This window comes from Monopterus albus, unplaced genomic scaffold (assembly GCF_001952655.1).
Source record: "Monopterus albus unplaced genomic scaffold, M_albus_1.0 scaffold110.1, whole genome shotgun sequence".
NCBI lineage: Eukaryota > Metazoa > Chordata > Actinopteri > Synbranchiformes > Synbranchidae > Monopterus > Monopterus albus.
The window spans coordinates 694,839-708,306 of NW_018127990.1; the positions used below are offsets into that span (position 1 = coordinate 694,839).

Below are 13,468 nucleotides of genomic sequence, written 5' to 3' on the forward strand. Positions count from 1 at the left end.
AAATAAAATGAAATAATATAAATGAAAAACCTAGAGATACATGCATGATGTAGACTATACTGTATAATATACAATGTACTTTTTCTGATACAAATTATATAAGTAATTCATATATTAGTAACAATTTCAATTTTATTGTCATTACAGTGAAATGCTAATTAGCAGAATGCATTGCAAAGAATGAGTAAACTGCAGTATAATATACCATGTGGGAATGCTAAATTATGCTCTAACATTAATGATGTGCACTTTAACACTGTTAAGTTTAACATGATAAACCCACTTTAGACAGTATGAACTGTAACACAACAAACAGCTAGGCTTACAACTATGGAACATGAAGAGCATTTTGATTGACTATTACAAGCTGAGACAACGTCAGATAATCATGTCAATGCTAATAACGTTATAACACCTGCTGAATAGATCTAATATTTACACATTTGCCCGAGGAGGAATGATGGGGGTAGTTACATTACTATTTTCACACACAATGTTCAGCTCACTTGATTGATATTCACCCAACCTCACAAATTGACGCCTCTGTGTCAAATAACTTCTGATCCATTTCCCAACCATTCCTCTGATCCCATATTTCTCCAACTTATCCATTAATAGTTCATGATTAACTGTATCAAAAGCTTTTTTTAGGTCAATAAATATCCCCATCGTAATCAAAGTGTGGTTATAATGTTGTCATTTCTACGGGTGAGTCAGAAAATCCACGACTCCAAGTGCCAGTGTTTGTATGTTTATTTAATGAACAGAAACTAAATCGGTGTGAACCTCTTTTAGGGACAACCATAAACCTTTAACAGCCACAGAACGACTTCCTCCTGTCCTCCGTTGTGATTGCGTCACCGGATACGTCTTGTTGCATTCCGCGAAACAGGCGGTACAGAAGAGTACAGAACTATGACAGCTCTGTAGTGACTGTCATGCCCTGACACCCCCAGTGTGCTGTAGACTGGGATTTTTTTAAACAAATTTTTATTAAAAAAAATACGTTTTTCCAACGTTTTGAAATTGAGTCTGTTACGCTTTTTTGATACAACTTCTCCAGCTGTAGAAAACACCCACTCACACGCACAGATGAGGCTGGAGTGCAGAGAAATTGTAAGGCAAGTCGGAAGAGGTTTGGATAGATTGCCTTTTGGTTGTCCCAGTATCTCATAGGATCCTGGGACCTGGCAATACCTTATTTTCCGATACGAGATCAAAATGGTCCCACACGGCAGAAACCTTTGTTTTGGCTTGAGGCTGCTCCATAATTCTTGATGAATGTGACGATGAACCCCAAAAGATCAGAGATTTGTTTTGGCAGATGCATCCCGTTGACATATGCGCTTCCTTATAAACACAGTTTGGCGCGGCAGTGTCAGTTCGAAACAGTTCCTGTATCGGTCACGTGACTTTGTTAAAGCGATACGCGCACCGACACGGGGTTTTGCTCTAAGTCTAAGAGCTCGGCGCATCGGTGTTGCCGGACCCATCACTATTGGATAGTCTTCATAAGCTTATATTAATTTGCATATGTCAGATAACTGTTAAATTCACAATACATATCTTGGTGAAGCTCCTTTATTTGTGACTACTGTGACATAAGTCACATACCATAGTCTGTTATAGCAAAGTGAATGTATAGTCTGGTTATGATATACACACATCAAGTGAAATACACTGCAGGAAATGTGAGTATACCAAGGAACATTTGGCCATAATATAACAATTTATCTAACTTTAGTGTGTGGTCAAACATTACACAGTGCTCCGTTTTTAATTGTTGCCCTTAGTTTTTTTTATATTGTTTTTGGTTTAATAATTGTAACTTGTGATAACATGAGCTCGCCTCTTTTCTGCAGAGTTTCTGATTCATAGTCAAAAGTTGTGGGCTGCTGGGAGGATGTGGTGTCCATATTTTTTGACGACAAAAGGCTGCTGTTAACCATTTTGTCGGACTCTCGTCAGTTATTTGTTTCAGTCATTATTTTTTCATTAAAAATGTATTTGCAGTTGCAACATTGGCTGTTTTCATCTTCGCCAATGGTGTTTGCCTTGGTGTATTTTGTCATGATAGTAAAACCGAATCGGCCTGTTTGGTTGGATAAAACAGTCTTGAGAAGATCTCAACAGTGGGACTATTGGTGTGGTATTTGCTTCAGCAAATTATGAAAATAGATTTACTACTTACTAGTAATACTAATAATAATGTTTTACAGACACACTTTAGACAATCTAAAACTATTTTATTAATGATTATTTCATTAATAATATAGCCAGATTAAAAACAATCCATATATTCAGAAAATTAATTACAACAATGTCATTTGTATTTTGATCAGGCACGTTGCATTGTTTGGGGTCCTCACTGGAGGTTCGGCGCTAGTACCCAGGCAATTCGCAGCTGAAGTGAATACGGGTGAAATTCAGTGAAACGGTTGCTGAAATCAGGTTGTTCTAGAACTTTGGATACACAGCCGTCCAGCAATGAATCTGGAACTGCTTGGTAACATTTTAAAATTTTGATTTCTATAAGCTGTTGTTCGTACGTAATGCTATGTAACGCTACTTGTTATGGTTAGCATTGTAAGTTAGCCTAGCATGTTAACAGCAATCCATGCAAACTAAAATCACATTAATGTTTAGAACCCCAGTGATAACTGTATGTTAAATTGTTTCATAGGGTATCGTAAAGTATCATCCGAGCCTAATAAATGTTTATACATAGCATTAAACGTTTGTTAATAAGTGGAAGCAGACGAAGTGGCAGTTAGCTAACGTTAGCCACAATACATTATCTCTATTATTATTATAACGTTATTTGAATGAAGTGTCTTTTTATAGAAAGAGCATTAAGTTACTGTTGGATTTATTGGTAATGTCATTATATGTATGTCATTATGTGAAGCCTATGAACTGCTTGCTCGTTACGTTATTGGGACCACAGTGAAATAAAAACAATACACAGATGGTCCCTATGACAGGGGATAACTTAGCCCCAGCTTGTCTTGCTTGTGGACTAATCTAGTCCAGGTGTGATGCCGTGACTTTTGATGTGATGCAGATATGGTGGAAATAGAATAAAGGTTTCTCAAATGTACATATGGTTTTCATAGTGTCCATGCCCATGTTAATGTAGTGCAGAATTTGATTATGAACTAGACAATGATAGTTTTTTTTTTTTGCTTCATTTCAAATTATATTTTAAAGTTCTTGCTTAACTCAGATAAATTTGTACTTTTCGTTAGCTGTGGTTTTAAGCATAAATTTTAGGGTAGATATGCTTCTGTCTTTTAACTTTCCGTGAATGAATTTGAGTTCTTCCTCTGAAATTACTGACAAGGTTTTCTCTCATTTCTCACTTTAAATTTGAATTATTTAGTTTTTCTTTCTAGTGAGAATTCATTGTAAATGTTTCCAGTTTTAATTTGGGATCTGTCTTTTTTTAATGAAATTGTAAAGACTGACATTAGTTTTAGATGAATAAAGGTTTTCTTTTTTGTAAATTTTGGTATTCAGTTTCCTCAGAAAGCAATTCCTTGACTGTATTGTTTTATGAAACTCCAAATATGCTGCACCACAAAGTGTCTCTGATCACTTTCTTCTGTATTTCTTTCCTAGAATCATTTGGGCAGAACTATCCAGAGGTAAGTCACTGGCTCTTATTGTGCACATGAGCTAGATAGGAGACCTGGTTTATATATATGTACTGCAAATTATCCGAACACCTACAGTACACACATGGACTTTGATCTCTTGATTTAGGGAATGGTCATATGTGAAGCATTACTTTTCCACTGTTGTGTTGCTAGGAGGCAGATGGGACTCTGGACTGCATCAGCATGGCCCTCACCTGCACCTTCAACCGCTGGGGCACCCTGCTGGCTGTGGGCTGTAATGACGGCCGCATCGTCATCTGGGACTTTCTCACAAGGGGCATCGCCAAAATCATCAGCGCACACATCCACCCAGTCTGCTCTTTATGGTGAGACACATCAGAGAGTGTGTGTAGTCATCACCACCTGGTGTCTTGCTACCGCCTAGCTAGCTATTTTTTAGTCTAAGTTCACACTAAACTGGTTTTTAAAGCACAGTTTTTGTTATGATCGCAATGTATGACAACAATAAATACAGGTTAATGACAAAAGCTTTGCTGGGTGATACTGACATTTAAAATGAGTGATCATTGAGAGTTTAGACCACAAGCCACAGCAAGTAACTTTTAGTGATGACTTACAGAAATCTATATATTTCCGTTTTTGTGCAGCTGGAGTCGAGACGGCCATAAATTGGTTAGTGCCTCCACAGACAACATAGTCTCACAGTGGGACGTCCTGACTGGAGATTGTGACCAGAGATTTCGTTTCCCTTCGCCTATCCTGAAGCTGCAGTACCACCCCAGAGACATGTAAGTGACCTGTACATGTTACATCTGAAGTGTTTAAAGGTTTGGCTGTTGATCAGATACAGTTTGAACAGCCGTGACATCAACTGATCTGTTTTTGCATGTTTAACCTGTCTTGATCAGTGATAAGGTAATGTCCTGTGCTGTTTTATACTTACAAATTATGTTGATTGTTGTTTTAGGGACAAGGTGCTGGTGTGTCCGATGAAGTCAGCTCCAGTCCTGTTGACTCTGTCAGACTCCAAACATGTTGTCCTGCCTGTAGACGATGACTCGGACTTGAATGTGGTGGCAGCTTTTGACAGACGGGGCGAGTACATCTACACTGGCAATGCCAAAGGAAAGGTTAGTTTCTCTCTAAGTCAACCTGTATTCACAGTGCCACTTCCTTCACATCATCACATTGGCAAGGGGTATCTGTTGGGTTTTTCCCTCTGTTATAATAATAATAATAATAATATTAAGGTCTAGACCTTACTTTGTAAAGTGTCCTGAGACAACTTTTGTTGTAATTGGTACTGTACAAATAAAACTGAATTGAATTGAATCACATGTGAAGACTGCACAAGTAACTAACATTTAGGATGAGAAAAAGTTATTGTATGTGTAGAATTAGAACATCTGTGACTACCAGTGGTAGAATATAAAAATACACAGACCGAAATCATCAAATGCACTTTTGATCCAGCTGAAATAATAAAACAGTTACTAAAAGCTCTGATAAACACCCAGACATTTGTAAATTTCCCTTCACTCACATTTTACATTTAGAACTGTTGTTATGATGTTAAGTGTTTTTTTTTCTGTTTCTCTTCAACATCTCGTCTCCCTCTGTTTGTGTTTGATACCAGATCCTGGTATTGAACACAAACACCCAGGAGCTGGTGGCATCCTTCAGAGTGACCACTGGTACCAGCAACACCACTGCCATCAAATCCATTGAATTTGCACGCAAAGGCAGGTGAGAAGCAGCAGGAGGTCTTTGTGTTTCTAGACCTAGAGGGACAAAAACAGTCAGCACTACATGGTCTACAATGAGACTGTATTCTACTTTGGGTTGTACTTCTTCTGTGACACAGCCTGATTTCATGTTGATTGTAGAATAGATCCATAATACATTATGTATTTGGGAGCGTTCTTGCCTACAGAAAACCAAAAAAAATTTGCTTTAAAGGTCAGATCCAAGAAAACAGAGCTCTTCTGTGGTTTGTTTTCCTGTCTTTCCCATTCTACCTCTTTATCTTTTACTTGTGTGGTGTAGAAGAGAATTATCTATGTAGAGATACTGCTTGCAAACCAATGATGGTAAGATGATGTCAGGGGGTAGGACTGGATAAGTCTGACTTCTTCCTACTCCATTCAAGCATGTACTAGGTATAAGCAAATTGATATTGGATTAGCATTTGTTGGATATGTGTAAAATTATGTGTGTTGACATATCAACTGTCTTTACATGCTTGAAAGAATAAATCAAATCAAATCAAATCAAATCCACCTGTTCTGTTTTCTGTGCAGCTGCTTCCTCATAAACACAGCAGACCGAATCATCAGGGTGTATGACGGCAGGGAGATACTGACCTGTGGCCGAGATGGTGAGCCTGAACCCATGCAGAAACTACAGGACCTGGTCAACAGGTACGTTAACACAGGATGCTGTTCCGTTACCCCAGAGGACATGTGTTGGCTAACACTTGCTGGCACAGTTAGGTTTTGTAGACCTACATTTGTCTCTTCCTCTGACCTCTGTTTGTTCATGTCCTCCAACCATGAATTTTCTGTTCAGGACTCCGTGGAAGCGCTGCTGTTTTTCTGGGGATGGTGAGTACATTGTGGCTGGTTCAGCCAGGCAGCACGCCCTCTACATCTGGGAGAAGAGCATTGGCAACCTGGTGAAGATCCTGCATGGAACCAGAGGAGAGCTGCTGCTGGATGTTGCTGTAAGGGCATCAAACTAGAAACCTGGCTCAGTAGAACACTGTATAGAGATTCTAATATTGACGCAACACTTTTGTATATGTTTACTCATCTCACCTCTGTTCAGTGGCATCCTGTTCGCCCCATCATCGCCTCTATCTCCAGTGGAGTGGTGTCCATATGGGCTCAGAATCAAGTGGTAAGTAAACATTCGTAGCAGTAACAGTGTTAGTACTGAGGGCGGGGGGTGTTAGTACTGAGGGCTCTTGCTGGTTTTTCCAGGAACGCCAACTATGCCTTTAATGAAGCACGGTTACCAGCTAAGTTGAGTCTTTGTTTACAGGAAAACTGGAGTGCGTTTGCTCCAGACTTCAAAGAACTGGATGAGAATGTGGAGTACGAGGAGCGAGAGTCTGAATTTGACATTGAGGATGAAGACAAGAGCGAGCCTGAGCAGACAGGTAGGGAATGCGCGCGCGCACACACACGCACGCACACACACACACACACACTACAATTTGAGAGGGTCTGTTATGGGTCATAGAAGGCCTCTGGAAATCCTTACTTCACACACACTGTCTTTTTTCTTACTACAAGCTGAAAATTTTAAGAATACACTTTATAATACATATACAAAGAAATCACAGTAATAAACATTTCAAGCAAAGCCTTTATCCTCTAGCGTGGCTCCTACACTGCCTGACAAACATTAAAATATAAGGAGTGTTAATTTGTATATGAGACAGTTGTCTTCTCTCATAATCCGCATGTAAATTCTGTCTGCCTTTAAATTATTGGGTCCAATCCTGTAGAACAGTACTTCAGAAATACTAATTAAAACTGCATTCTCAGTCTGTGGTGGGCTCACACCAGTAAAGTGATAAAATTAAGAATATTCAAAAGTATGTAGTGTGCAGGCTTTATTTATTAGATTTGTTCTGTGAGTTGACATAAAGGAAATTAAAGAGCAACTTGCAGCTGGAAATAATTAATACAAGCTTCTGCAGCTTGTGAAGCATCTCAGCCAAACCAGTAGTAGTAACACTTTATAGTGAATCTATAGAAAAATGTTTTGCTTTCTCCTCCTTAAGATTATTGTGCAGTGACAGTCCAAAGTCACAGTTTGACTGATTACTGGTGTGTCCTATTGTGAACAATGGCCCCAAAAAATGTAAACATTTCTTGCGTACTCCCTCCCTGAGAGAGTTTTATTACTAGGCTGTTGCTGTTCTGCATGTTTGAAACGTCATATCACATACTACATTTGAATTAACCGAATGAGACAAGTGTGAGCCTGCTGACTGAAGGTTGACCACCACCTGTTGTGCTGTCAGATTCTCTGGTTCTCTCGGGATGTATATGATATGAAGTCGTGCTCATGTTGCAGGTGCAGACGCTGCGGAGGATGAAGAGGTAGATGTCACCACCGTTGACCCCATAGTTGCTTTTTGCAGCAGGTGAGAAAGAACAAGACAAAGTGCAAACAATGAGTCATGACATGTATTGTGCTTCCTGATCTCGTCCCCCGAATTAGCAAAACCTTTTAGCCCAAAGTATCAGTACTAGTTGTACTCTTGTCACAAATACAAATGCAGAGCTTTCAAACACATCTTAAAGTTGGAGGATGCTCTTAGCAGGCACCACCTCCTTATGATGAAACAAGTAATTAGACTTGGTGTTGAGATTTTTTTTGTTAGAAAAGAGTAAAGAGAAATAGATGAAATAATAGAGTAAGATCAGTTTTATCATTCATGAATTTAACATAATGTAACGATTTCCTCCATCTTTTTTCATATGATTTGCCTAAATAAGAGAAAACTAATGAAACTGCAGAAAGTCACCCACTCTTTTATTCCTATATATCTAGTGTTGACAAATTTGAGATAATTATTGCTCCTGTTGTGAAAACATTTCAACATTCTTTGGGTGTCTTATCTGTACGTGTGCTGCTGATTTGCAAGAATTAAGGATTCTGTTTTGTTGCTTCAAGCAGTCATGCTTCTGACCTTAATCTTAGAAATATTACAAGAATTAGATCGATCTTTTCACCTCGAGACCCTGCGAGAGTCCACTATACCTTCTTCACTGCACTGACTACTGTGAGATACTCAGCTGCCTTCATGTTAGAGTGGATCATTTTGTTAGTACATTCAATCTTATTTATTTAATACTGCTGTGTCTGTTTATCAGCATTCATTTTAATATGTTTATTAAGCACTTTGTAAACCTCTGTTTTTTGAGAAGTGCAGTACAAATAACAGTAATGATTAGAGTAAATGTAACTGTTCAGCTGCTGAGTCTTGTGTGTTCATGTCCTGTAGTGATGAGGAGCTGGAGGACTGTAAGGCCCTGCTGTACCTGCCCATTGCCCCAGAGGTTGAAGATCCTGAGGAAAACCCCTTCGGCCCCCCGCCGGACACCTCGGTCCAGGCTGCCACTCCAGAGGATGCTTTGGCTGGCGGGGGGGAGAAGACGCCAGCCTTCATCTGAAGGAGGCCCTGCCAAAAAGAAAGCCCGCACTACCACCATTGAACTGCAGGGGGTGCCGAGTGATGGTGAGAGAATATAAGACAACAATACATATAGAAAGAAATTCACTTTCGGCTTTTCCCGTTTTAGGGGTCGCCACAGCAAATTGTCACACTGACGACTCGCATGTTGACATTTGGCACGTGTTTTACGCCAGATGCCCTTCCTGTTGCAACCCTGATTTGAACCTGGGGCACAGCGCCTTAACCACTGGCCTACCAGGGACGGCTAAGACAACAATACATATACATTTTGTTTAAAACTTTAAATACCAGCCAAGGCCTTTACTTTCATTGGCTGCAGGAAATTAGACAGTCTTCTATAAAAGATGGGCCTTTATTTCAGTTTTTTTTCCCTTATGTCTTCACCACTGTCATATGTGTAATGTCATATGAAAATTAGCCAACTGTGGCTTTTGTTTTATTCTGACAAAGCTGATCCATCACCTCTTTCCTCAGAGGTGCACCCCCTGCTAGGTGTGAAGGGGGATGGCAAATCAAAGAAGAAGACAGCCGGTCGACCCAAAGGCTCCAAAGGTAAAGACAAAGACTTCCCCTTCAGGCCCAAGCCCTACAGGGGCGAACGGCCCTCCTTCCCCATGGAGCCCCTGGGCAGCTCTGGCCTGGGAGGTGGAGGAGGAGGAGGAGGGATGAAGGGCAGAGCAGAGGGGGGCCTGGCCACAGGTAAGCACGCCACTGTCCCTGCTGCTGAGTGTGGGAGCTCTGCTAGTCCTGCTGCCCTGCTAGTCTGACTCACACCTCGCCAGCCCAGTCCCCGCATCCCTGTACTGCTTCCACCCAACATAACCCCCCTTCCTCCCAACCACACAGCTCACTGACAGAGACCCACCTGTTGTATAGCCACAGTCTGGAGGTCCAAGCACAGGACATGCACTGTCTGATAGACCAGTGCATTGTAAGGTGATGTGCAAGGTAGAATAGCAAAACATGAGGAAGGCAAAGCATCATGCTGGCAGGGTGGAGCTGGAAAAATAGGCAGACAGTTATTTGCAATGTCTAAAAAAAGACAATCAAAGAGGGAACAACTGGGATTTTTCAAACAACCAGCTTTAGTACACTGCAGATTTTGCTCTTTAAACCAGTCCATTCTCTCTCTCTTCCATTATTCTCATACAGTTTATAGTATAGGACACGAGAGCCCTGCTTCACTGTTCCAACAGGCCAGGTCAGAGCTCTAGATTGAGGAGTTGATATTAACCCCTTATTGACATGCACCCCTTTTCATTAATCTGACCGATTTGAACATGTGTGCTTCATCAAATCAAATCAAATTTTATTTGTATAGCGCCAAATCACAACAAAAGTCATCTCAGGACACTTTACAAACTAAGGTCTAGACCTTACTGTTATCACTATTATTACATAGGGAAAACCCAACAAATCCCCCTTGAGCAAGCACTTGGCGACAGTGTTTCATGTCTGAATGAGCACCCTGATCACTCTGCATGCAGTCCAAACCTACAGAACACACTACTGAAGTAGCTGGACGTGTCTACAGCAGCAGTGATAACCTCAGCTGTGTAAAGACGCTCAGATACTTCCTTAAAATTGCTCAGGCATGTTAAAACTGATTAGATGACATACACTACCAATTTGTGCTGTGTTTGTTCTACTGTAATGATATTATGTTAAAGGATTAGTCTAGCAATACTGTGTATTTCCTTATTGTCACAAAAATTTATGTGCAGACCCATCAATGAATTAGTTCACTGATAAGTATTGACTATGTATCCAAAGCCTGATAGATCTTATTCCTCTGTGCCAGACTTCCACTGTTGTCTAAAAGCTATTAAAACACATCAGTGTTATGCTTGGTGACATGTTCCTTTATTAACATGAACACACACACACACACAGACACACTAGTTATTTTGGCTCAGTCCCACTTGCACCATCCTGCTACTGGGAAAACTACAACAGCAGGTGCATATTATATTATACTCTTTGTTCTGACAGTGAGTGGTGCTTCCACAGATGACTCCTGTTGCACCCACATAGTTTCATCTCTACCTGACTGTGGTGTTACATCTGTGTAACCTCTGCTGTCCTCAGCCTCACTCTAATTGGTTGTCATTTACACATTGGTGAAGCTGGATCGTGGTTGGCAGAGGGGTGTTGATGTGGCTAACAGTGGGATGGTGCAGCTTGTTTCCCTGCAGGCTAGCTGGCTAGTTTACATCTACTTCCTGCTTGGCCTTTGACCCTCCTGCTCCCACTCCCACCTCGCTCCTTGGGCTTGCCATGTGGCATGAACCTTTGTCTGCAGCAGCGCTGCTCAGGTCCTGTCGTTTCTGTGTGTGTGTCAGAGAGATGTGGGCGATGGTATACATTTATGTAGTTGGTATTAATGCCTGAACTCATCCTACTAAGATCCATATCAATCTCATACACAAACAGAAATGTAGACGAATAGTTGGTGGTTTCGGGGGCCCTTATGTGCTTGTACTGTTTTTTGATGAACAGTAGCGTATTCATCCACCCAGTGCTTGTGTGCAGCATCTCCAGCTACAGCTTCATTTGCCAGATACAGTCTCTAGGCACAGGTTTTGTTTTTGTTTTCTCTACACAGGCACGACAGAACTAAAGATGGCAACCTCACTCTCACATCTGGACTTCAGGAAGCTGCATACAGGCACTGCACTCATTTTTACATTTCTGTTTGTGTACAAGTTAAATGAGACACAACATGTTCATTGGTGATCATACTGTTGTTGGTAGATTGTGAACAGATCAGGACTAGCTCTTGTCCCCTGCTAGCTAAGCTAACTGTGTTCTCTGTAATTAAAGGACATGAGATTGATATTGGCCGCACTCCTGAAATTACAATGAGTGTTTCCTCAAATGTTAAACTGTTTTTATTGCAGTGTTTTCCTGAAGCACTAGTATCTATAGGCAAATTATTAAAACTGTTTCAAGCTAACAGCTAGGTCTATAAATTATGTTTGGCCATTTTTTTCTGATTACTACTGAAAACAGTTTTAAAAAAAGTTCTTGTACTTAAACATGTTTGTGTTAATCAGTGTAAAAATATTGTTTTGGAATTTATCCTGAAACTAAACGATATTGTGAATTTATATCCAGGCCTGGGGAGAAGGTGATTTATTATGTCAAAATTGAAAGAATTTTAAATGAAAAGATCACATCATAAGCTCTCAACTATAGAAAGAACCAAGCTTTTAGTCTTCTTCTTGCTTTAGTCTGGTTGCTCATGATGTATCTGTCTGATGTGAATCTGTTTCTCTGCAGGGAGTTTAACACAGTCGTACAAACAGCACGACATTGGAGGGATGGACTGATCGCTTCTGTGTACAGATATGGAGAAGCATTTATAGGCTCAAACAAAGAGACACAAATTCTGATGTCATGTACAGACTGAGAGAGCAGCCAGTTTGATGTGCAAACTGTTTCCTGCACATTGTCACGGGGAAGCTCCTCGGCAAGGACCACTGACTGCAGCCACCAAGACATCACAGTAGAGATCACGTCCTCTGCCTCTGTAGGATTTGTCATGTAGAGAACACCTGTGTCTTCATAGTGTGTATGTCTGTTGTCTTTCTTGTTTTTATACACATTAAAACATTTTGATTTATAAATAATGAGCTACTGTGTGGGTTTGCTTTAAAGCTCACCTAGCTCTTGAAAGATGATGGATTTCAGTGGCAATTTCTGAAAGCTCAAGAAGTTACAGATAGTGATTTATCAGCCAAATTGTTTTTTTTTACTGTAACAACATAACATGGGACAAGGAGGTGTAGCATCCACCACTTTGATATACAGTACATGCCTATTGTATCCAGTGAGGCAGGTTATTTTTCAGGAATCTGTTCATTGAGACTGCCACCCCTTATGATGAAGCTAATTAATGCACAATACACAAGCTGTAGAAATGTTTCTCATCAAAGAATGTTTTGAACTGAAACTTAATCTAGAGGAATGTGAGCCTCATGTTGAACTGCACAACTTTAGAGGAATGTGAGCCTGATGTTGAACTGCACAGAGGCTAATTTATGTCAGGAAAAACAAAAACATTAGCATACAAATAAATGTGTGAAATGAACATTATGTGAGATTATGAGTTAATTATAAATGTCAAGGTCTTGTGACTTAGTAAAAAAAATTTCACACGACACCTACTTGGTGCAACATTAGACTAACTCATTTAAGCTCTAAGGAAACAGAGGCCTCAGATAGTTCACAGTATAAGAAATACTTTTACTACTGTTGTAAAGTTGAACTAATTTTAACTAATTTATATTCTGTTGGGTAGTTTTGGTTATTTTATAAGGTCATTTTATACCTTTGATGTAAATTACAAATTTATAATGTAACCAGTAACCAAAGCTTTTAACTAAATCTAGTGGCATAAAAAAGGTATATCTCTCAATGAATGTATTGGAGAATAAAGTATAAAGTAGCACTAAACAGAAATGTTTAGGTAAAGTACAGGTAGGTTACTTCACATTACTTATACCTCTTTACATTGACCACAGGTAGTTTGAACAAGTTATAATCAGATCACAATACTAAACTACTTTTTCAGTGTTACTGAGTGATTTTCTCGTTTTTTTTCTCACAAACGGGAATTACCCATTACTCAGAT

General features: G+C 39.9%; 1 protein-coding gene across 1 annotated transcript; it reads left to right on the forward strand.

Annotated features, from left to right (window-relative positions):
• The first annotated feature begins 2,334 nt into the window (after positions 1 to 2,334).
• rbbp5 (retinoblastoma binding protein 5) lies at positions 2,335 to 12,859 on the forward strand. Its single transcript, XM_020611214.1, is given in 16 exon segments — positions 2,335 to 2,506; positions 3,622 to 3,647; positions 3,813 to 3,985; positions 4,268 to 4,408; positions 4,588 to 4,750; positions 5,257 to 5,366; positions 5,921 to 6,040; positions 6,189 to 6,342; positions 6,447 to 6,518; positions 6,663 to 6,780; positions 7,707 to 7,776; positions 8,641 to 8,770; positions 8,772 to 8,874; positions 9,307 to 9,384; positions 11,438 to 11,500; positions 12,115 to 12,859. Coding segments are annotated over 16 exon segments (1,590 nt in total). The 5' UTR covers positions 2,335 to 2,487; the 3' UTR covers positions 12,165 to 12,859.
• The last annotated feature ends 609 nt before the right edge of the window (positions 12,860 to 13,468 follow it).